The 21,092-nt window shown below is 45.2% G+C and overlaps 1 protein-coding gene across 3 annotated transcripts; it reads left to right on the plus strand.

Annotated features, from left to right (window-relative positions):
• The first annotated feature begins 474 nt into the window (after positions 1–474).
• On the plus strand, positions 475–20,688 carry LOC108026891 (RNA-binding protein asd-2). 3 transcript variants are annotated; one of them, XM_017098097.3, is made up of 8 exons: positions 475–1,141; positions 6,159–6,237; positions 12,968–13,053; positions 13,171–13,434; positions 16,637–17,195; positions 18,266–18,511; positions 18,811–18,967; positions 19,061–20,688. In XM_017098097.3, exons 2-8 carry the CDS (start codon positions 6,183–6,185, stop codon positions 19,158–19,160), a joined length of 1,467 nt encoding a protein of 488 aa, XP_016953586.1. In that variant the 5' UTR covers positions 475–1,141; positions 6,159–6,182; the 3' UTR covers positions 19,161–20,688. The 3 variants fall into 3 exon arrangements, with proteins under 3 accessions (XP_016953586.1, XP_016953589.1, XP_050743785.1); XM_017098100.3 differs by lacking the exons at positions 475–1,141; positions 6,159–6,237; positions 12,968–13,053; positions 13,171–13,434 and adding an exon at positions 16,335–16,418; XM_050887828.1 differs by lacking the exons at positions 475–1,141; positions 6,159–6,237; positions 12,968–13,053; positions 13,171–13,434 and adding an exon at positions 16,466–16,503.
• Positions 20,689–21,092: the final 404 nt, after the last annotated feature.

A 21,092-nucleotide genomic window follows, 5' to 3' on the forward strand; every position in this document is an offset into this window, starting at 1 on the left:
CAACTTTCAGGTTTATTTACCAGGAGTTGACTGAAACCGAATTAAAAATGTAAATATTATTTCCGCAACATGTAAGGATTCCTCAATTCCAAGCAAGGGCAGCAGCATTACCCCTAATGAGTCTATTAAAACTTAAGGCTGCCGTCACTCCAGCCGGAATAATCTGGGAGTGCATCCAAGCTTCCCGGCCTGGTGAAGGCCAATCCCGAGCAGCCCAGATATCCAGCTGGCTAATCGCAGGGCGAAGCCTGGCCGAAAGTAATTATGGCCATGTGCATTTTGAAGTATAACGGAATTTCCGAGCTTCCGACGCACAGGACATCTGGCCTGCTCGGTCGGAGGCTGTTCCCAGTATGATATGGATATGGCATCTGGGGCAGTGCGCAGAATCAGCATCCAGCTTCCACAGTTGTCAGTGCTTGGGTCTCCAGCAGGTTGGCCACATTCAGCTCCCGTCAGTTGCGCGTCGGGCTCTTAAGGGAACGGTTCACCAACTCCGGAATGCGGTTCTCTGCGGGATCGGAGGAGTGCTAGAGGACACACACACCCAGACAGGGCCACGTTCAGGTGTTTGGCGCCAAGTTGCCCCAGAGAGACAAATTGTTTATCTTGTGTCAAGTGGTGTACGGCCACCCTTCTGGCCACCCACTTTAGCAGCAACTCCAGTGAAAGTTTGTTGTCGCCATCTACTGTCGGTGGAGTGGCAACTGGCAGTGGAGTGGAGTGCCAGGGCCTAGCTAACCGAAAACAGTTGGATCCTTGCGGTTTCGGGGAGCCGAAATCGGATGACATTATCTCCCACGGCCGCGGGACTATTGTGGCGAAGGTGGAGCGGAGTGTGCGGCACGAGTGGAGGTGTGGGCTGCGGAATGCTGCCGAGTGACTCGAAATTAAAAGCGGAACAAGCGTCGCACCTCGGGCATGCATCTTTAATCAGGCCCCGATGAATTTCCGCGCGAAATGTTTACGGCCTATGAATAAGCAATGAAATAAGCGCTCCCGGGCATTTGTCATTTGGCAAAGTGAAAATTGAAGTGACTGTGAAAATTGAGACAAATGTGCGCCGGCTTCCGTGTGCCGCAGGATTAGAGCAGGTCCACACAGCCCCGGCATAATCCAGGCATAATTTCGTCTTAACTAGGTAAATATTGGGTCACGTTCGGCCGCCTATGAAATGTGGGGCTCCTTCACACCTGTTAGGACTTAATTACGGCCGGGCAAAGTAACTGAATTATTCACCTGGAATGCGGCTCGAGTGGCTCGCTGGCAGTGTATTTGCCGAGGCAGAAGTACAAATAGCCAGCGGGGGAAAATGTGTGTGTCCAAAGTCCGAGGTCCGGAGTCCGGAGTCCGGAGTCCACAGTCCCATGTCCGCAGGGCCAACAGGACTAATTCCCCCCGAGGCTGCTCGCATCGGAATCGGAGTGCTCGAACGGCGGGCAGTCATATAAACGAGAACGAATGAATGTAATTGCTTTTGATTTATCTCACTCTCGTCGCCAGCGGAGTGGAAAGCCATTTATTTGGTGATTTCCGCTCGGACCTGGGCAAAATATAACTAATTCTGATAAATTATTACGCAGATGATTATTGATGAACACTAATTTATTAAGTCAAGGCGCCCGGGAGCCCTGTGTACCTACGTAAGTGGGTGAGTCCGGGCAGGGGGCCCCACAAACCTCAACCTGACCCTCAAAACCTTTCCTTCGGCCAGCGCAAAAAAGGGAAATGGTATTTGAAATCATGAAATTATTTATGAAGGAATGCCTGCGAGGGAGGAGAGACCTTTGGCATTGCCTTTTTGGGTTTTGCGGCCAACTTATTCGAGAATAAAGGGAAAAGTTTCACTTTTTGCGGCTGAATTATACATTTGGATGCATATTTGCTGGCCGAATTATACGAGGGCCACGTCTATGAATTTGTTTTTCGCCCAGCTTTGAAAGCCAACTTTCCCGGGTCAGGACCCTCAAAATTCCCGCAGGAGACATGTGAGGGGGGCCACTATTGTGTGCTTCATTAGAAAGGGTAAAAAGTCATGCATTCCAGATTAGGTGTATGATTAATGGTAAAATCTGACCGTTTGCAGCTTGGCCGATTTAAAATGCACAGCCACATAAATCAATTTCTGAAATGCATCGGCATTGGCGCAGTGCAGCACTGCGGGATATCCGATTATGCGGTTTTGATTGCCACATCGATTAATCAACGACACTTTAATGGCTCTCCGCCGATTTTTCGCTGTAAGGTCCACGGACTCGGGATCAAATCAGGGCCGAGCTCGCCGCTCTTGATTGAGTATTTCCCGCAGTCGATTAAATAAACAAATTCCACGGGGCTGTGCAGCATTCTTCATCCTCCTGGGTTATTTTAGTTGGAAATACGTATCTCACCCCCGTGCACCAGGAGAAAATGTTCGATCCAACTTTAAAATTAATGGGAGGAAAAGGGGGAAGGCATTTAATTTCGACAAGCGAGAGCTTTATCGATTCTGTTCTTCAAGGATGATTTTTAATATCATTTATGTCAAGTTATGTGTATGCAATTATCTTTAATGGCCACGAAATAATGCAAAATTGGCCTAATAACTGGGAGCCATGAAATATAATTGTCCGATTTTATACGACGCATTTGAATCGGGCTTTCCATATTTTATTAAAATTAATTAAAACTGAAAGAATGGCTTTAAGTTAATTTTCTTACCAGCTAAATAGATTAGGATTCATAAGCTCTTATTTAGGTTTCTATTTCAACGCAGGTCATATTGATGGCAACTCTTCCTATGAACAAATAGCCTTTTTAGGGTACCAATATTTGTTTTTTATTGTTGCTTAAAAAGCGCCACATTTTAATTATAATATTTTTAGAGTTGTTTTAGATTCTACTCGATGCCGGTCAAACACGAACACTAAGTACTGCAGCACGGAAATCCGAAATTGCCACTTTGTACTATTCTTTCAGTGCTGCAGTGCAGAAAAAAGTGTTCCATTATTTTTTGAAATTAATTGGCCAACGCTTGTGAAACAATTTCCGGTCAGGAATTCCTCTAGCATTTAGGAGGCAAACACGGTCAAGGGGTGGCTCACTGGCTGGCGGATCGGTGGGTGGTTCTCCGGGTCCATTCTCCGTTCTCCGCCCACGGGGCTCCGAGCCATTTTTGAATATTTCATTTTCGCATTTTCATATTGACCAACTGGCCAAATAAATTCGAGGCAAACAAATAAACGAAGCAAGACCTTAGAAGGAAGATGAAAGGTTGGTGGTTTCTGGTGCCCTGCACTCGATCCGCCATGCATCAGTACTGGAGTCGGCTGGGCCGGCTGGGATTTATGGATTCTGGAATGTTGACACAATGCCCGAATAATTCAAATGCTGTGCGAACCTGCTGAAATATGTTATACATTCATTTACATGCAGATGCGAGCCCTTCGGCTTTTAGACGGATTTGACACGTAGCGGGTGAAGTGCAGATACAGAATTCAAGTGGGCGCGTTTCGCAGGATGAGCAATGGATGCAGGACGGTTGGGGTGGTTGGGACGGCTGTGGGTGTGGATCTATGGGATGCACGGAGTTTTCTCCCTGGCCATGCATGTGCGAGCTTGTTTGTGTTGTGTGTATTTGCATTTCCATTTCGGTTTTTATTTTTCATTTTTCTGATGTTACTGTGACTGCAATATTCGCTTGAATAAATTATCCAGGTGAGCATTGCTCTGCATACTGAAAGGCGGAATGTGCCCGGTCGGACTTTAAATCAAAGGCAGGTTGTTTGGTAACTTAATTGTCTTCAATTGCAATGTTTGCCAATGGTTGCAAAGGAGGAGCTGGGGAAAAGGGCGGAACTTCCTGCAAGATAACGCCATTAATTTGGATTAATACGTCTTGTTTCATGGAGTGGCGCTCGGCAATCACGGCTATCGCCGAAATCCCCTCATTGTATTCAAATTTCTTTGTCCCCCACAATGCCCGCCCTGTTTTCCCCCATGTCCCGGGCCTTGCTTGGCCCTATATCTCCGTTCTACCCCCTGCTCCAAGCTCCTTTCCAGCCACTGTCGCCTCTCCGTCCGCTTTATGGTTCATGTTCATGTCTTCTTTATCTAAATCATCCAACTGTGTAAATATTTGCTTCGCTTCCTGCATTCCATCCTCGTTATCCTTAAATCGTGCGTGCCGAGCTATACAAAGACAGGCGAGGGGGAGCGAGGGGCTGCAAGGTGGTGCGGGGCAGCGGAGGGGGACGGGCGCTCAGGAGCGGGAATGAGTAAAGCAACCAGCAAAGCGCCCAGCCCACCGACCGACCGAGAGACCCGACCTACTCTGGACTAGGTTAAATTTTGCATAAGAAACACACGGCGGTCCTTGCACAGTGGGAGAAAGCTGGAGAACTCAATAGTGTCAGTAAGAAAAGGATCAATCCCGATATAATCCATAAAAAGCGCTGGAAAAAAATACCCTGTAAGAATTAAGATTTTAGGACTTTCACAAAAAAAATGGGATGGTAAATGATATCCTCTTTAAAGGATCCATTTTACCATATTATGGGAAGTCCACTTGTCAGAAGATACATCCCTGAAAATAAGACGAAAGTACTGCAAGAATAGTATTGAAACATACATCAAAAATACACAAAAATCTATATTTGACAATTCGCACTCTGTTCTGTATTTAAACTCAAAAAGCTATACATTTTTTACTTAATGGTTTTAATTTTGGAATAGTGACTTTATTAAGGCTAAGGCTAACACAAAACTGAAGGCTAATTATTTCATAATATTACTGTGACTTTGGATCAAATTATATTTATACCCAGCACCTCCTTGTAATAGCCCCAGGTTGTTGTATTTAACGACGAGCAGGTGAGACAAGCATTTGTCTTCGCCGACTGAAGAACAACATTTACTCAGCCAAGACAAATGAATCCTCCTTCAAGCCCACTGTGCGTAATTCCGAGGGTAAACAATAATCGCGGCATTAATCTGAAACTGCGCACAAATCCGTCAAACTTAGTTGGAAATCGGGGAAAAGCCAGGAGCCCAGAAAAGAGGACCGAGGAGACACACAACAGCAACTGAGACAAGGACTAAACACAAACAGTGGCGCGGATTCTGGGGCGCTTGAACTGTCATTAATTTTAAAAAGTTTAACCCACTTCCGCTCGTTATCGGCCGTCCATCAATTTTCCAGGTAGCTTGGCTTTAACTTAAAATTGACGGGGAAGGGCGAAATTTGGCGAAACAAATAGTTGCAATCACCCTGAAAGGCAATTAAGCAGCGTGACTGAGTGTTTTATGGCACTGAAAAGTATACGACGCTCTCAGGCTTTACGACTTTATGCCCAGGCGGAGATTCTGAATGGCAGATGGATGCTATCCAGAATTTAATGGGCCGCACTGGCCAATTATCCCTAAGCACAGAGGAATCGGGGTCACCGCTCGCGCTCCGGCTGGCTCACAAGTGTGCATCCAACGTACTTCTCGCGGGAAACGATATGAGTTGAGTTCAGTTTGTTCCGGGTAGGGTCCCTCTTTCATGTCAGCACTTGATATTTGCTGACTGGGGAAACCGATACTCGACACTCGGCTCTCGAAGCGGGGCAAATGTTTGGTTTCCATAGATGGATAAGCGCGTGGAGGACACGAGATGACAGTCAATCTGTGACGCCACCGAAACCCAATCCGCACACAGAAACAAGGCGAGGCAGGGGAGAGACATGGGGATAAGGGTCAGGGATCACCGGCAGCTGCAATCAATATTCATAAAGATTCGGAAAGTTCACTCCACGGGGTTAGACAAACTTTCGATTGTCTTTTGGGGATACTGCGTGGAAATCGCTGCCAACTTTGCCCGGGCTTATTTCATTATGGAACTTATCAACAGATTTGAAACAAAGCTCCCCGAACCGCCCGCAACTTTCATAAGTATTTACCATGTTGGGGGCGTTTTGTCAGCTGCATTATGATAAAAATTTTCCAAAGTTTTACTAAGCTTTTTACACGGGCTTACCGCAAGATGTTGGCTGAAGGGCCCGGCCGACGGGGGGTGGAGGAGTACCCGGGGCACCAGGAAGACGGCTTAGCTGAAAACTTGAAAGGGCCGAAATCCCTTTGGCCTCAAACTATTATTACATGCTCATATAGATTATTCACATTCTTTCACTTCGCAGCCACCGCAACGAAAGCAACAAAGGATGGATGCCAAAGCTGGCTTAAGTGCTCTGGAGGAGAGGTCCCTGAAAGGTTCAGGTATGTGGATCATATAATTGCCGGCAAATGCAGGGAATGTGGCGCAGTCGATGACACAAATTGTCTGGGACTACAGTGCGGACTAGAATTTAAGGTCGGCTTATGTAATTGTCAGGAGTGCATGCACAGAAAGCGATTCTCCCAGGGGATGGCTTGAAAGTGAATTAACTTGTAATCGAATTTGTTTTGCATGGATGCTCTCAATTTGTACAATTTGCTTTGCCCACTTGAAGAACTTTAAACTTTAATTTTAAACCCTTCGGTCTAAAACTTGTTAATATTTTCGATTTTTGTACTAGCAATTGGGAAAAAAATCTTTCAGATACATAAGGTTTTTAATTGAAATATATAACATAATCAATTGTTAATCAAGTTGATGTATAGGTTATTTCGTAATGAAGTAAAAAGAGTTTTCGAAATTAAAAAATATTTTATATTTATGTAGAGGGCAGGTACCTACAAATAACAAAAAATGCATATCAATCTACTGGCACCCTTACCCTATTCCAAGTAGTCTCTGAAGTATCTTACGGCTTCGCAATATCAATCTGCTTTATGGAAAACAGATTTGTGGAATTTCCAGAAGTGTCAGCTATCGGTTGAGCTTATCTGCCGAATAACGCTGCGATAAAGCGATTGAATCTATTCGGTTTTATTCCACCAAATCTGCCGAATGTCCCTTCAGCTGTGTGATAGTTCCGAAAGGCAGGATATACCCCGTATAAGTTGGAACCGAGTCCGGAACGGGGAGAAGGGAAAGTCAAACAGAGTGGAGAGCAAACGAAGGAGAAGCCACCACCATTTTGTTTAACCACCTTCATATGTGCTCTGAGGGCATTTAGAAAACCCCAGAACCCACTCCCGGCCCCAGAGCCAGAGGAATTTCCCGGCTCTGCTGGATGGGGGAAATGTGAATTTTTTCTGCTATTCCACCTTTTCGACTTTCGACTTGTTTACGCAAAAGTTAAGGAAGGACATAAAAGCGAGCGGGCATCCTGGCATCCGTCGTAAAAACTGTCGTCGTCACTCTGGCTGATACCGATAGCGAGCAGAAAGCCGAGGCGAAAGGCGCCCGTTTCTGGGGACCTGCGAGGGGCTAAATTTAATCATAAACACACAGCAGTCGATTACGTCATGTGCGAAAACAAAACTATTTGTCGACTTTGCCTTTCATTTGAACTCAGCTCAAAATTCGATTCAATCAGAGACCCGAACAGCTTAGCTTTAAAGGGAGCGTGCTGCAAAGAAATCGAAATGGGGGTGGAAACCGAGGGCGCTGCGACGCTCAAACGCTCTCCTCCCATATATCCATCAAAGCTGACTTTTGTAGCCGTAGCTCCCCTTTTTTGGTCTAATCCAAGCAATACTGGAAATTTAAACAAAACGAGAAAAAACGGCAACATTGGATTACAGATTGTCGCCGGGGAGAAAGGCGGTCGGAGGGAAAGCATAAAAAGGGGATATAATAAACAAGCGGAGAAAGCAGCAGCGGATGTTAGTCCCCGCCCCCAGGACGTGGGAACGTGTAAGCTTCTGGGCACAAGTTGAAGTCCTGCTGCCCGACTCCTGTTTCTCCTTTTATGATTATTTTTACTTTTGTTTCGGCTAACGAGACGCATTCCGTGGTAATCCGTCCCCGGGGAAATGTTAAACCAAAGGGAGACCCCTGGAAGGTATCATCGGCGGTGTCCTGTCGAAAATCGCTTAAATGGACCATCAATGGCTCGGCCACGAGCCGAGAAATGACCAGGGACATTAACACTGACGAAATGTTGATTAAACTGGCAGGCCCTTCGGGCCACATTCAAATGGCCAACGGTCAGTGCGACGGAGGGAAATCTCTTCGCTGGAAATTGAATAATTTGCGCACATACACTCATACACTTGACTCCCACGTGACCTCTGCCCAGTACACACGTAAAAAATGGGACAAGTTTGTAATCTATCTGTCGGACTCCTATTTAAAATGTAGATGTAAATAAATTCTTTTACTTTTGTAGATAAAAGATATGATTATAAGTAGGATATAAGAAGTGTCAGCCTTTATTTGTAACATCTTTGTTCTATGTAAAACTGTACTGCACACTTGTAGGCACCTTTGTAACATTGGGCCTTTGGATAGGATAGGATTTTAAAACTCAAGCGTTTTTTGGTAGCTTTTTGTTTAGCTAACTTTTTTTATAAGATTGCCAGTAAATGAGTTTTTTGGCATTTCACTGAGTGCAGCTTAAGTCGTATAACTGTTATATTAGGGTCAAATTTCCAGGGTTTTAAGCGAAAAGCACTATAGTCTTTTTAAACATCAAAGTCACATACAAAAGAAGTCAAATCCAAAACCTTATTATGTCCTGAATAGGAACTAGGCTTATCAACTTAACCAGAAGAAATCCCAGGAGTTTTGAATAGTGGGACCTAACAAGTGCTAGCTTGTAATACCTTTATCCGATTTAAAACTGGACTGCATACTTTTAGGCACCTTAATAATATAAGTGATTTAAAAACCCAAGTGTTTTGGGTAGCTCTTCGTTTAGCTAACATTTTTAAAGACTTTTCGTAAATGAGTTTTTTTGCATTTTACTGATTGAAGCTAAAGTCGTATATTGCTTTTAAGCGAAAAGCACTCTAGTATGTTTAGACATCAAAGTCACACACTTATTATGTGCTGAATAGCAACTAGGCTGATCAACTTAAGCAGAAGATATCCCAGGAGTTTTGAATAAAGGCCGCACAAGTAGGATGAATATTTTATGTCATATTTAGAGAGGCCCAAACTTGTTTGATAAAATCTCAGCAGTCCCTCAAGTTCCTTGACACCCGTGATGGTTTTATTTGGTTTTTCTCCGTGCAGGCAGGTGCCGGGAGTTTGGGAAACAAAAGGCTTATATATCATGCCCAAGACAGCGTCATCGCTCTGAAGAGGGTTTTCCCAGGAATTTTCCGGGGTCAGGGGTCGGGGTCCGGGGTTGATGGCTGGGGGTTGGGCTGTTGGCTCAAGTGCCTGCCCCCAGGGCAGCGACCAAGGAAAGCGGGGGACCCGGATGAAGGACTCCGCACTTCGGACTCCTTGGTAGGCAGCGGCACGGGACAGAGCTTTCCGCTTTTCCGGACGAGCAAATGACCCGGAAAGGCCAAACGAAGGCGGCGCGCAAAAGGAAAATGTGGAAAATATGGCATCGGACTGGCGGCAAACAAAACACAGGGCGTAAGCAACAAAAAGTGGCAACGGAAACAATTGCAGTGACTGAGCAAATGTTTAGCAACCTGCCTCGAGGGATGCACGATGGCGGATGGAAAAGCCAAGGAAATGCCGGGAAAACACAGCGAGAGCAGGGGCAGGGGCGGGCAGGAAAAGCTAGTTTCCAAAGTCTGTGGCTGCGGCAAGTTGATATTTAAATCTGATTTACTCCTTCAAGTGTTTAGTCAGGTGGAGGACTCAGTGCCTGAACCGCTGCCAGGAACGCCGCTGCATTGCGGCGGCCAAGTCCTTGCGGGCGGGGCCACCTGGTGGCCTGAAATGCATACCTAATTACGTTAATGGCCGTGCTGGCCATAAATTAGTGGAGATTAGGCGGCGGCGGCCAAATTCGCTCGCACCTTCTGGCCAGCACCGAAACGCTGCCAAATTGAACAGAAACCGGGCGAAAAGTTGCCCGATTCGCGATGCGGGCGGATGAAATAATCATTTTCATGGCTGCGAGCTAAAGGTAATTATTACTGTTATTGCTCTTTCGAGCTGCGCAGGTAAATCAATAAATTTACATAATCATTGTGTAAAAGGCCAATTAATGGCGCTTCAAATGCAAGATGGACAAAGGCATTTTCGCGGCACATTTATCGATCCGTGGCGCCAGGCGACAATTGTGAAAATATCGTTTAATTAAAACAAATATGCATAGATTACTTTAAATAAAGGCCAGGGTAAAAAGTTATTTCAGGCGAATTTAATTGCTGGTGAAATGGCACTAATTGAAAAGTCCGTGCCGAGGGAAAACAACACAATTTTCCTGGCTTTCCCCTCGAATAAGCATTACAAACAATGTTGAATGAAATGGAAATTAATCTAATTTCTGTGGGACAAGCGGCCAGGAGGAGAACACGGATATCCTTTTAGGCTATTCCGCCGCGGACTGATGAGCGTAATTAATCAAACCGAAGTATGAATACTGATTTCCCCAGGGAGGGGAGCAGCGAATCTGTTTTGTCTGCGAGGCAGCACAAATATTATGATGGGTCCGCAATGCCAAACAATTAACACAGATCTGGGCTTTCACCTACTTGCAGTGCTGCCACCGCCTGAAATAGCAGACCCAGCCCCATCCTCCGCCCACTTTCTCCGCCGCCCACCTGGCCGAAGCCCGTCAGCTTGCTCTCCGCTGACAACTGCCAGCTACTTATGCATGTTGCTGCCACTGACAAGAAGCAGCCGAGAGACAGAAAGGCCGTCTGCAAGGAGGAAGCTGGGCGGCGAGAGTGGGCGGTAAGCAGGTAAAATGAGGTTGGGCAGAGGGAGAGTGGCCCAGTGATGTCAGCTGCAGATTACAAGAAGAACGGACTTCCAGTAATGGGAGAATCATTTGAATATTTAGATCACCCTATAGCAGCTAACCCATTTTTCTGTTGCCCTCAGAGACAGTAAGTGCTGTATTTTAAAAAGGTTCAGATTTTGGGATTTATCTTTAGCGATTTATATTCATGCATTTTGCAAAGTATTATAAAATATGGCGTGCTTTTATATAAATTATGTATAAAAGAGTTTGAAAAATCGTTGTGCACAAAGAAAAATGTTAAATGTTAATAAAAAATTACATACAAAATTATGTTTCTCGATTTTTATCCCTTCAAAGTGTTAAATAAAAGTGATTCTCGTCTCACTATAAAAACGTGTCAATATATTTATTAGAGCTCGAAGATTTCTTTACTGAATACTGCATCTGACAAAATAAGAGCTAAAATATTTAGTTTTCGGCTTTTTAGTCTTGGCCTAAAAGCGGCTAGGAAGGCAGAACTGTTGCAGGCAAATGTTGCATTCCGTGCAAAAGGCACGACAAAAGGTGTTAAGAAAGCCATTTCGCCTGCTAATGAGTGACGATGCCTCTGAGTGTGTGTGTTCCAAGGTGTGAGAAGGTGTGTGAGCCCCCCTCCCGTTCCCCTCCCCTCCAGCTTGTGTGTCCCCGTGAGTCCTTGCCAGGACTTGAGCCCGAGCTGAAGAGCAAACAAAAATGTTTTCATGTTTGGGCCTGTCAACAGATTTATCCAACCTGCCCAGCCCTCCGCCCCTCGTTTCGGGTTTGTACCTGTTTGTGTGTGTGCAAAAGCATTTTGCTTAATTAGTTACAAACAGCTGAAACTGGGAGAAGGCGGAGAAAGGACTCGCATCCATGGCTTGTCTTTAAGGCTCCGCCAAATGTTTACAAATGTCGCAGCGTCTGCTGCGGGCAGCTAAAGATACAGATACACTTTCAGATAGAGATGCCAGATTGTAGATGCCAGAAGCGACGAGGTGGCGGGGCGTGAGCGAGGTGGGGCTGCGAAAATAGGAAAATACGGTTGTGTGGGCAGGTGACACAAGTCAGCTCCAGATAATCCGATGAACTTTCCGCCTGTAGCATACTTATGAGGGCAGCTGGTGGTGTGAATAGTGCGCAATACAGACATTTATTCACTAGGCTGCATTCAGAAAATGGACGGAATATGAGGTCCTTCCACACAATTTCAAAAGGAGTAATGCCAATTAACACCTGGTGAATTCGTGTAAACAACATTGAATGGGAAAGGACATATTTAAAATTGAGTTAATTTGATTAAATGTGTGAATACTAACTATTGTCTTAGTGTTTATGTAGAATGTATTGTTTAAATTTACCTTTTTTTATGAACCATATTTAGTTTCCACCTAGGTTTGGTATTCATTTTTTACAATTTTGTTTCATTAAAAAACCTTAAACTCACTTATTGTTGCAATACGCATTAAATTGTTTAATAGTTTACCTCGTTACAGTTTAATTAAATTAAATTGACACATTTCAAATAAGCTTAGTTGTGCAGGTACAGGCAAGGCTTAAAGAGTTCAAATGTGAAAATTTAATTCGATGGCTGTGAGTCCACTCAGGAGGATGATTGTATAATTCCCCATTAGGCATAATAAAACTGACTTACAATTTGCAACTTTATGATTGTGTAAAACTGTAAGTTACTTACACCTTATTCTCCTTCCCCATTTCACAAAGAACATCACAGCGCAGGGGCGCATCTTAATACTTTGGGCTTTCGCTTCCAAAAGTAAAAACCTTTTCAGGTCTTTAATTACTGCTCATAAAACTTTTTATAAAGGGTTTCGGTACCCATGGCTATATGAATTTCCCCCAAACTTTGAATAACTGACTGCATTTATTTTAAAAAGCCAAGGCACATACATATATTTATTATATTTATACTTTTTTGTTGAGCTTTAGGCCAATTAGTCTGCAGGCTGCCGTTTCGGCCACCGGTAGAATTACACATCTTGTATAAAACTTGAAATAATAAAGCAAATAAATCGTTGTACATTCCATATTTATCATTGCCAATACAGTGTACACAAATTGATTCTTTGCGATATCCTTCTCCGTTGGCCATTAAAAACTTTAATCCTCACCCCAGTGACCTTATAATACGCCTCCATAAAGTTAAATTACACGTTTAATTACACGCACATTAAGCTGAATGCATTTTCCCGTTTGCCATCCCGCAGAGAAACTCAAAATGCTGGACATCACCCGCGACAAGCCGGTAAAGGTGGCCGTCAAAGTGGCGGTTCCTGTGCGGGATCACCCCAAGGTAAGTTCATGGAGCAGGTGGAGGAGACGAAGGAGAAGTGGGCTGGCTGCTGGCTGCGAAAGCTGTTAGCGGAGGGTAAACATTTTCATTGCATCTCCCTTTGTCCGGCCGCAACAGTTCAATTTCGTGGGCAAGCTGCTCGGACCCAAGGGCAACTCGATGAAGCGCCTGCAGGAGGACACCATGTGCAAGATGGCCGTGCTGGGACGCGGGTCGATGCGCGACCGGCGGAAGGAGGAGGAGCTGCGCGGCAGCGGGGACAGTCGCTACGCCCACCTCTTCGAGGACCTGCACGTCGAGATCTCCACCTTCGCCGCCCCGGCGGAGGCCCACGCCCGGATCGCCTACGCGCTGGCGGAAGTGCGCCGCTTTCTGGTTCCGGTGAGTCAAGCAGCTTCCAGAGGGGCAACCCCCATTTTTGGGGGCTTCTCCCTAGGCATTGTTTGTGTTTAATACCCATTAATGATTAAAGTTTCGTCCGCTCCACGGGTACGCAAACGAGCACCTTAAAGTTTGCCGGGACACGGGTCTTAAAGTTATGCCAGCGCGAAGTGCACTGCGGCAAAAAGAGTATTTTAATTTTAGTTTTATTCTTAACTAAAAGTTGGTTTTCAGCCTGAAATACTAATAAAAATGTAGGAAGAAAAATTGGACGCCTATTATTTTATAATAACACGTCGTTCTTACTCAAAACCACTTTATATAAATCCCATTCAAGTACCTTACCGAAAAGGTCGGTTATGCTTTCTTATATCAGACAAAGAAGTTTAAGTGCTTGCAGCATTGATATGTAACTATCGCTTCAAGCAGTTTACAAGTATTTGTATATAAAAAAATTATAAAATTCCATCTAAGCCTCAACGATCTTATAATCGAACTATTTTCAAGTTTATAACTATATTCATTCAGTTCAGCTTTCCCGTAAGTAAATAAAAAAGTAGTTAGATAATGTTAGAAGAGAGGAAATTCCTAGAAAATATTTAGAAAAAAATAATAACGTTTGAAGGCACGTTTTATCTATCCCTAATAGTGATCATCTTGAGCGTGTGGAAAACGCGTGCTGCCCTGCACTTACACCTTCAGAAAGTCATGTTTTAGGGCCAATTTCGCTAAAACTTTAGAAAACGGTGGTGTTTTGATGAAAGTTTTCCGAACTAGCTAACGACTTTAATTAAAGTCAAATTTGTGAAAGTCACGGCGAACAGTTTTGGGAGTGTAGGAGGACCGAGGACTCGGAGCCGAGCACCGAGTGCTGGGGCTGTGCGAACTGCTCCAAGGTTGTGCTCGTTATCGACTCCAGCTTCCGTGTTGCTCGTGTTCGCGTGGCCTGCAGCGGGTTTCCTGCTGCCCGCGCTCGCTGACTAAATTGCATTGTGCTGTAATTACATTTGCCACCCCCAACCACCCACAGCGCCCCACTGGGCCCCCTCCCCCGGACCAGGGCCCGGGGAAGTGGCGAAACGGGGAACTTGGCTGGCATCTTCCTTTGGCCATTGTGCGGCACTCGACACGCCATCGCCATCGCCACATCGCCATATCGCCATGGCCAGCGCCGATGCCATTTCTGGAGCCATCCCGTGTGCTTGTGTGTGGGCGGAGGAGTTCGAAGGGGGAAGGGGGATACGTATACTTGAGACACAAATGTTAAGCGCTTACTATCTGCAGCCTGCAGACGGGAGTACAGGCAGATTGCGAGTCCTGGAGGCGGCACGTCCTGGGCATCATCCTCACTTGCCCGGCGCCGGCATACTTTATTTATACATCTCCTTTAAGATGCAGGCAGAAATGCTGGCGAGTGGACGTGGAGCAATTTAAACGGCTTGCCGGGGCCATCTATCTGGTGTATTCTGCTGTATTCCGCTGTACACAGGCGTTGCAGCCGCCGAGAGAATTACAAATGAGCGCCATATATACTGCTTATGGCAAATTATAGCCTAAGACCCGGACTTTGATCTATAATTTCCCACAAAATTCAATTCCCACCTGCCGCACACATTGTTTCGAAGTCCCGACCTGGCAGAGTTCCCACATTATTACCAGGCTAAGCCGGGGGATGAGTTCTGAAGTTGGGTTCGGGTAATCTGATATATTGACATCCTGGCCGACCTTTGACTGGCAGCAGTTGGCAACATTGAAAGTGTCTCCTGGTTCCTGCTGCACACTTTCTCCCCAGCGTTATTCCGATCTGATTACACACGACGAAATTTGCATAGAAATTATTTGATATCCCCCACACATCACAACAAGAGGCGGAGACAAAGGCGATGAAAGCAGAAACTGTTTCAATTTAGATAAATTGCTGGGGTTGCTCTGGGGTGTGCGGAGTGCTCCCTCCTAGACAGCCTCTGCCAAGCTCATCTGTGACATATTTAAGCCTCACCCACCTGGCGGGAAATTGTTTATGGCATCTGCAATCACGATTTATGTTCGCCAGCGAGTGCCATAAAAAGGCAGTCTTCTGTGGCAGTTCCAAGGGTACTAAAAGCGAAGGCAACAGGAGTGGCGCGTGCAAATACATATGTTGGTGCGATTCGCTTGCCAATTGAGAGATATTCATAAGCGAGTTAGTTGGTTAATGGGGTTGATGAAATGTGTATCCTGCGTGCGTGTATCTAGCGCATCCAGGTCCACCCCCACCCCCACCAACACTCTCCCCTCCAACGCCTCCCACATAATTGCATTAAGCACTCGCAGATACCCAGATACACACATGTATGTACACCCGATGAGTGCTCTGTATGTGCCACCCGGGGGCAGGAGTGGATTCTGCTCAAAGGGTGCTCCACCGGCGACACACAAAACGTGGCTGCGCACAAACTTTTAATTGACATCCAATAAAATTCGCATTTATTGCCAGCGACGGCGGCCAGGAAAACGTGAATTAAATTTAATTGCTCGACTGAGGTGTTCCTGCGGTCCCAATACTAATCCCACCAGTGATGGACAGTATCTCGGTTTCTAGGAATTGCTTTACGTGGCTTCGAACACTCTGTGGTACCACAGAAAGAAAGTTTTAATTGTCCTGAGTGAAACTTTGTAGCTCAACTTACGTTCTTTATATAAAAACAATAATAACAAATGCCTTAAGGGAGCTATAATAACTATTTAATATTTATGAGAGTCCATATCTAAATATTAAACTAACATTGAGCCTAATTGAGTCTTTGGCATTTGTTTATCTGACTGAAAACACACAGCTTGTCGGTTGACATATCAAAACATATCAGAATTGTCAAACCAAATTCCCCACTGAATTTCATGTTAACTTTCTCTGACATATAGGAAAATAAAACCTTAACTTCACATTGTGAAAACGGCTCTAGGTTAAGGAAAAGCTCTCCTCCTTTAGGATAAATTAAAGAACTGTAAGCATGATCTTAATGATATAAATTGTAAACTGGAAATTATATACTGAAAATTATACAATTAATGATACACATTACTTAAAAGGTACACGTTTCTTAACGGGATATTCATCTCTTACCGAGTGTTGTGCTAATTTCCGCCTCCTGGCTTTTGACTTACTCTTGGGCAAAGAGGTACTATCACTCCCATTACTGACTCTCTTCTCTATTCTCCGCAGGACTACCACGATGACATCCGCCAGGAGCAGATGTGGGAGATGCAGGCGCTGACGTCCACGCCGGCACTGGGCGCCCATTCCCTGGAGGACTCGCAGAGTCCCACCACCAACACCAGTAATCAGGTGGGCGGCGCCACCACCTCCTCCTCCAGCGGGGCCAGTGGGCGTGGCCTGGGCGGCGGACTGGCCGACATGGACACGTCCAACGATGACAAATCGGACGACGCCAGCGGCATGGAGTGCCTGTCGGCAGTCGACAAGCTCGAGTGCTCATCCAGCTGTGCCAGCCTGGGAATCAGCGGAATCACGACCGTCAGCACCACCAGCTCCGAGCATCCGCACCAGCATCCCCACCAGCACCACGCACACCTGCACCCAGCACACGCCCACGGAAACCAGCAGCAGCAGCAGGTGCACCACCACCAGCAGCACCACCACCAAAACCACCAGGCGCACTTCCACCAGCTGCTCCAGCAGGCCCACGGCGGAGCAAGTGCAGCGGCGGCCGCCTGCGGGGAGCATCTGTCCGGCCAGGCAACTCCGGCGACGGCGGCGGCACGTAAGTGGACTCCGGCCGAACTGGCTTTAGCAAAGCCGAGCTGGTCTCGACTATTAATTGGAAATTACTGCCTCCACTGATGTAGTGCCTGAATGGCCCATGAACGTAATCCAGCTCCAGCCGAGCGTCGGGGCCATTCAGGCTTAAACACACTTTCTGTGGATGATATGCTCTCGCAAAGGACTTTACGTTATTTCGCAATTTACGTAATTGCATCTTCAATTACACATTCATTGGTGGTCTTTGCTCTGAGCAGCTCATTACAAGTATATAGTTATCAGTACGAGAACATTCCGTGTGCATTATGAAAGTAAGAACTAATGCAAATCGGAACTTTATGGGAAAGTGCAAGCCACACTTGCAGATGAACAATACATAAAGTTATTTTATTTTAAAGACAATCTCTAAAGACCAACTTGAATATGATTAAATCCTACCTTTGAAGTACAAATAAAGTAGCTTAATCTTAGTTTTATGAAGAATTATTAGATGACCATTTCATCAGGCTCTACATAAAACAGAATTTGATCTTTTCATTAAATCAGTATAATATCATATGAGCAATTTCTTAGTTATGGTTAAATTGATTTGGGTAAAACTATTTTGACATATAACGTCAGAATTCATTTCATCGTTGAACATGATATAGAATCCACAGAGTAAATTTTGCAGTTCTTAGTTTCAGTTACCAGAGCCGAACCCCTTCTGAATAAGATGGTTATCTTTATATCCTGAGGGTATTATGATCTCAGTCAGAAGTTTGCAGTGAAAGAGACGTTTCCGACCCCATGAGTATATGCATTCTATATTAGCATCACAAGAAGAGTCGATCGGTCCGTCTGTCCGTCTGTCTGTCCGTCCGTCTGTCCGTCTCTCAGTTTTGAAGCTATGGGGGTGAAACTATCCCAAAAGTATTCTTTCTTATGCAGGTAGTATGTAAGTCGGTAAAGTGACCTCTTAAGGGAATTATAAGCTTCGGCTTGCGGAGTCAGATTCTGCTGCCTTTGCTCAAAGTAATCCTCCAGCTGCCACTCACCCCGCTCTCTGCCCTGTCCGCCGTCAATTCACAGTGCACACCACCGCCATGGCAGTGGCACTCCAGCATCAGCTGACAGCCGCAGGAATCGGAGGACTCCTGAAGCCGGCCACCGGAGTGGGGGCGACCATGGCCGGGCTGCCCACCTCCCAGGCGGGGGCCGCCGCCCTGCAGCTGTCCGGCGACGGGGAGTCATCCGGATCGACGCTCACGCTGCTGGAGCCACCGGGCACCGCCCTCCTCCACCCCGCTCTGCGCAACGTCAAGACCATCAACATAGGTGAGTCCTGCAGCAGAGGCTTCGGTTGCCGTCCACAGCTAATCTCAGTTTTGCACAAAGAAAACTGATTGGCAATTAGGAGAGTAGTTCAAAGCATACTTAAAATAATTTAAATTTATTATGAGAAATGAGAAACTTTAATCTTAGCTTTTTTTGCCTTAAAAATGAATTTAAAGGTTATATATACATTTCTGTCTAAAAAATACTACAATCTAAATAAGTAACTTCGTATTGTTAAATGAATTTGAAAATCCGGAATCATGACTACATCTTGGTAATACTTTCTCTCTGTGTGCTAGGTGGCGGCCTGGGAAGGAAGCGCCCGTTGCTGGGGGTTCCCCGCACCGGAATGAATCCCACCAAGCGCACGGTGATGAGTCTGCTGGCCAGGGCCAAGAACTCGCAGGCGCTGCACTCGGTGCGGCAGCCCATGGTGACGGCCACCAGTTTCGCTGAGTGAGTTGCCCCCACGGAAACGACCCACCACGTACTCCGATTTCGCGGACCCACCAGGGGCACTGGGACTGACTCATTCCCTGTGTTTTTCAGACCCTTGCAGATGCTGGCCTCGCCGTTCATCATTCCGCACCAGGCGGTGGACCAGCCGATCCTGGCGCTGTCGAAGGAGAGCCTTGCCCAGGGCGTCTAACCCAGTGACCTGCTCCACCTGCGGCTGCCCAGATAGACCAATCTGACCGATAACCACCTGCCCCGCATCCACAGCCCCTGCGAGGCAAGCGGGAATCTCGAGGAGATTGCCGAATATTATTAGGCGGTGTTTGCGTAGACGATGCGTACTTTCCACGTAGTAAGGCTATACCGATCTTTAGGGACTAACTGTGAACTTATCCGAGCAAAATCTCGAGCTCGTGCTACACGATTTTATTTTTTACAGAGAATAAACGGAGCGTCTATTTGCAATGCGATGTTTTATTTCCACAGATGCCAGCCTAGGCAGATAAAATCGAAACGTTCGATCCAATGGAACAGAGTTTAAACCTAAACCAATTGAAACCTAAAATTAGTGTCAAATTAAACGAGAGCAACTTCAATAGAATAAATGTAAACGCAATTACTTTAAACAAATTACTTTAAATAAATATATACACACAAATACGAATGCGACTGCGAATGCAGATTCCGAACACGAGTACCATAAAAGATATATATACAATACATACGAACACGTATACAAGAATATACAAGTATAAATATGTGTGTACTTAAATCTATATAAACTAAGATTAAACCAAACGAAACTACTAAAATAATGAGATAATACAATAATTTTAAAGTATTTTAACAGCCACAAAACGAAGACAAAGTCAAAATGAGAATGGAAGTGAAAGTGAAGGTGAAAGAAAGAAGGGAAAGTAGAGGATAGAGACAGTTGAGGTAGAACCCCGATCAGAGAGATCCCACCGCCTTCAGCTTGCGTTGCCTGATTGATTCCGCACTGAGTCCCCTCAGACCCAAGCTACAGCTGATAGATATGATAGTTCGGTTTCAGTTTCAGAACAGAATGTTTCAGAACATCGAAAGCAGCGATCGCCTCCAGAGTTATATTTTTTGTTCGTATTATATAGACGCACTTGAGGACGATGTGTGGGAAGGGTCGTGGTCTGAGTCCAGCTAGATGCCCCATCCCCTCCACCTCCCTGCGGTGCTTCGATTAAATGGATGAATTGATATTCAAACTATAGGAATTTGATCTCACAGTTGTCTGTCGAGTGCTTTGGGTGCCACTGTGCCGACCGTTCCAGCAGACAATTCCGATTTCACGTCGAGAGTTCACTTTAGCTCCCCGGTTACTTTGTTGACTGTGCACAAACCACATAGTTCTTAAATAGCGTTAACCAGTATACAATAACAAACATTACTCAATAAATGTTCACAGAAAGTTTAATCAAAAACAAAACGAATATTTACAGCGTAACGTAAAGTAAAAGTAAACTTAAAGCAAAATATTGATGTTCAAAGAAAGCAAATCCGTGAAAGGTCCTACTCATGTCATTACTGTAGATGTCAAATATGCAAATCGAATTAAATAATTAAAACAGTCTTAAATGTGAAAATTTTCAGCAAAACTCCACCACAACCACCAGAAATCACACTACCGCCACCACCACCACAGCTTCGAGCTATTCACAAATAAAATGCAATATTTTAAAAATAAACGCTGAAGAGTTTTACTCCCTGATTTTGATGGCAGAAACGAGGAGCGGACCTTGTCTCTTACACTTTATGCTCGCCGGTTCCATAAAAAATAGTACGGAAACGCACTCTCCGGGGAGTATGTCCTTTGTAACTATTAGTTCCGGAGATCCGGCTTTATCCCGCACCTTCTTCACTGTGGCTGGGTTTTATGTGCTCCGCTTTACTGTGCTCAAAATAGCTCAGGTAAGGCAGGTATAAGCAGATGGAAGCAGCACTAACTGAAAAGTTTTATGCCACCTTAAGGTAAGTATGAAAAAGGAAAATCCATTTATTTGAACACCTGAAAAAGCATATATTTTTTAAAGTTTAATCTAAAGTAAGATTCATTTTTGACAATCTTGATTAAAATTTGAGTTATTATGGT

The sequence above is a fragment of the Drosophila biarmipes genome, chromosome 2R (assembly GCF_025231255.1).
Source record: "Drosophila biarmipes strain raj3 chromosome 2R, RU_DBia_V1.1, whole genome shotgun sequence".
NCBI classification, from domain to species: Eukaryota; Metazoa; Arthropoda; class Insecta; order Diptera; family Drosophilidae; genus Drosophila; species Drosophila biarmipes.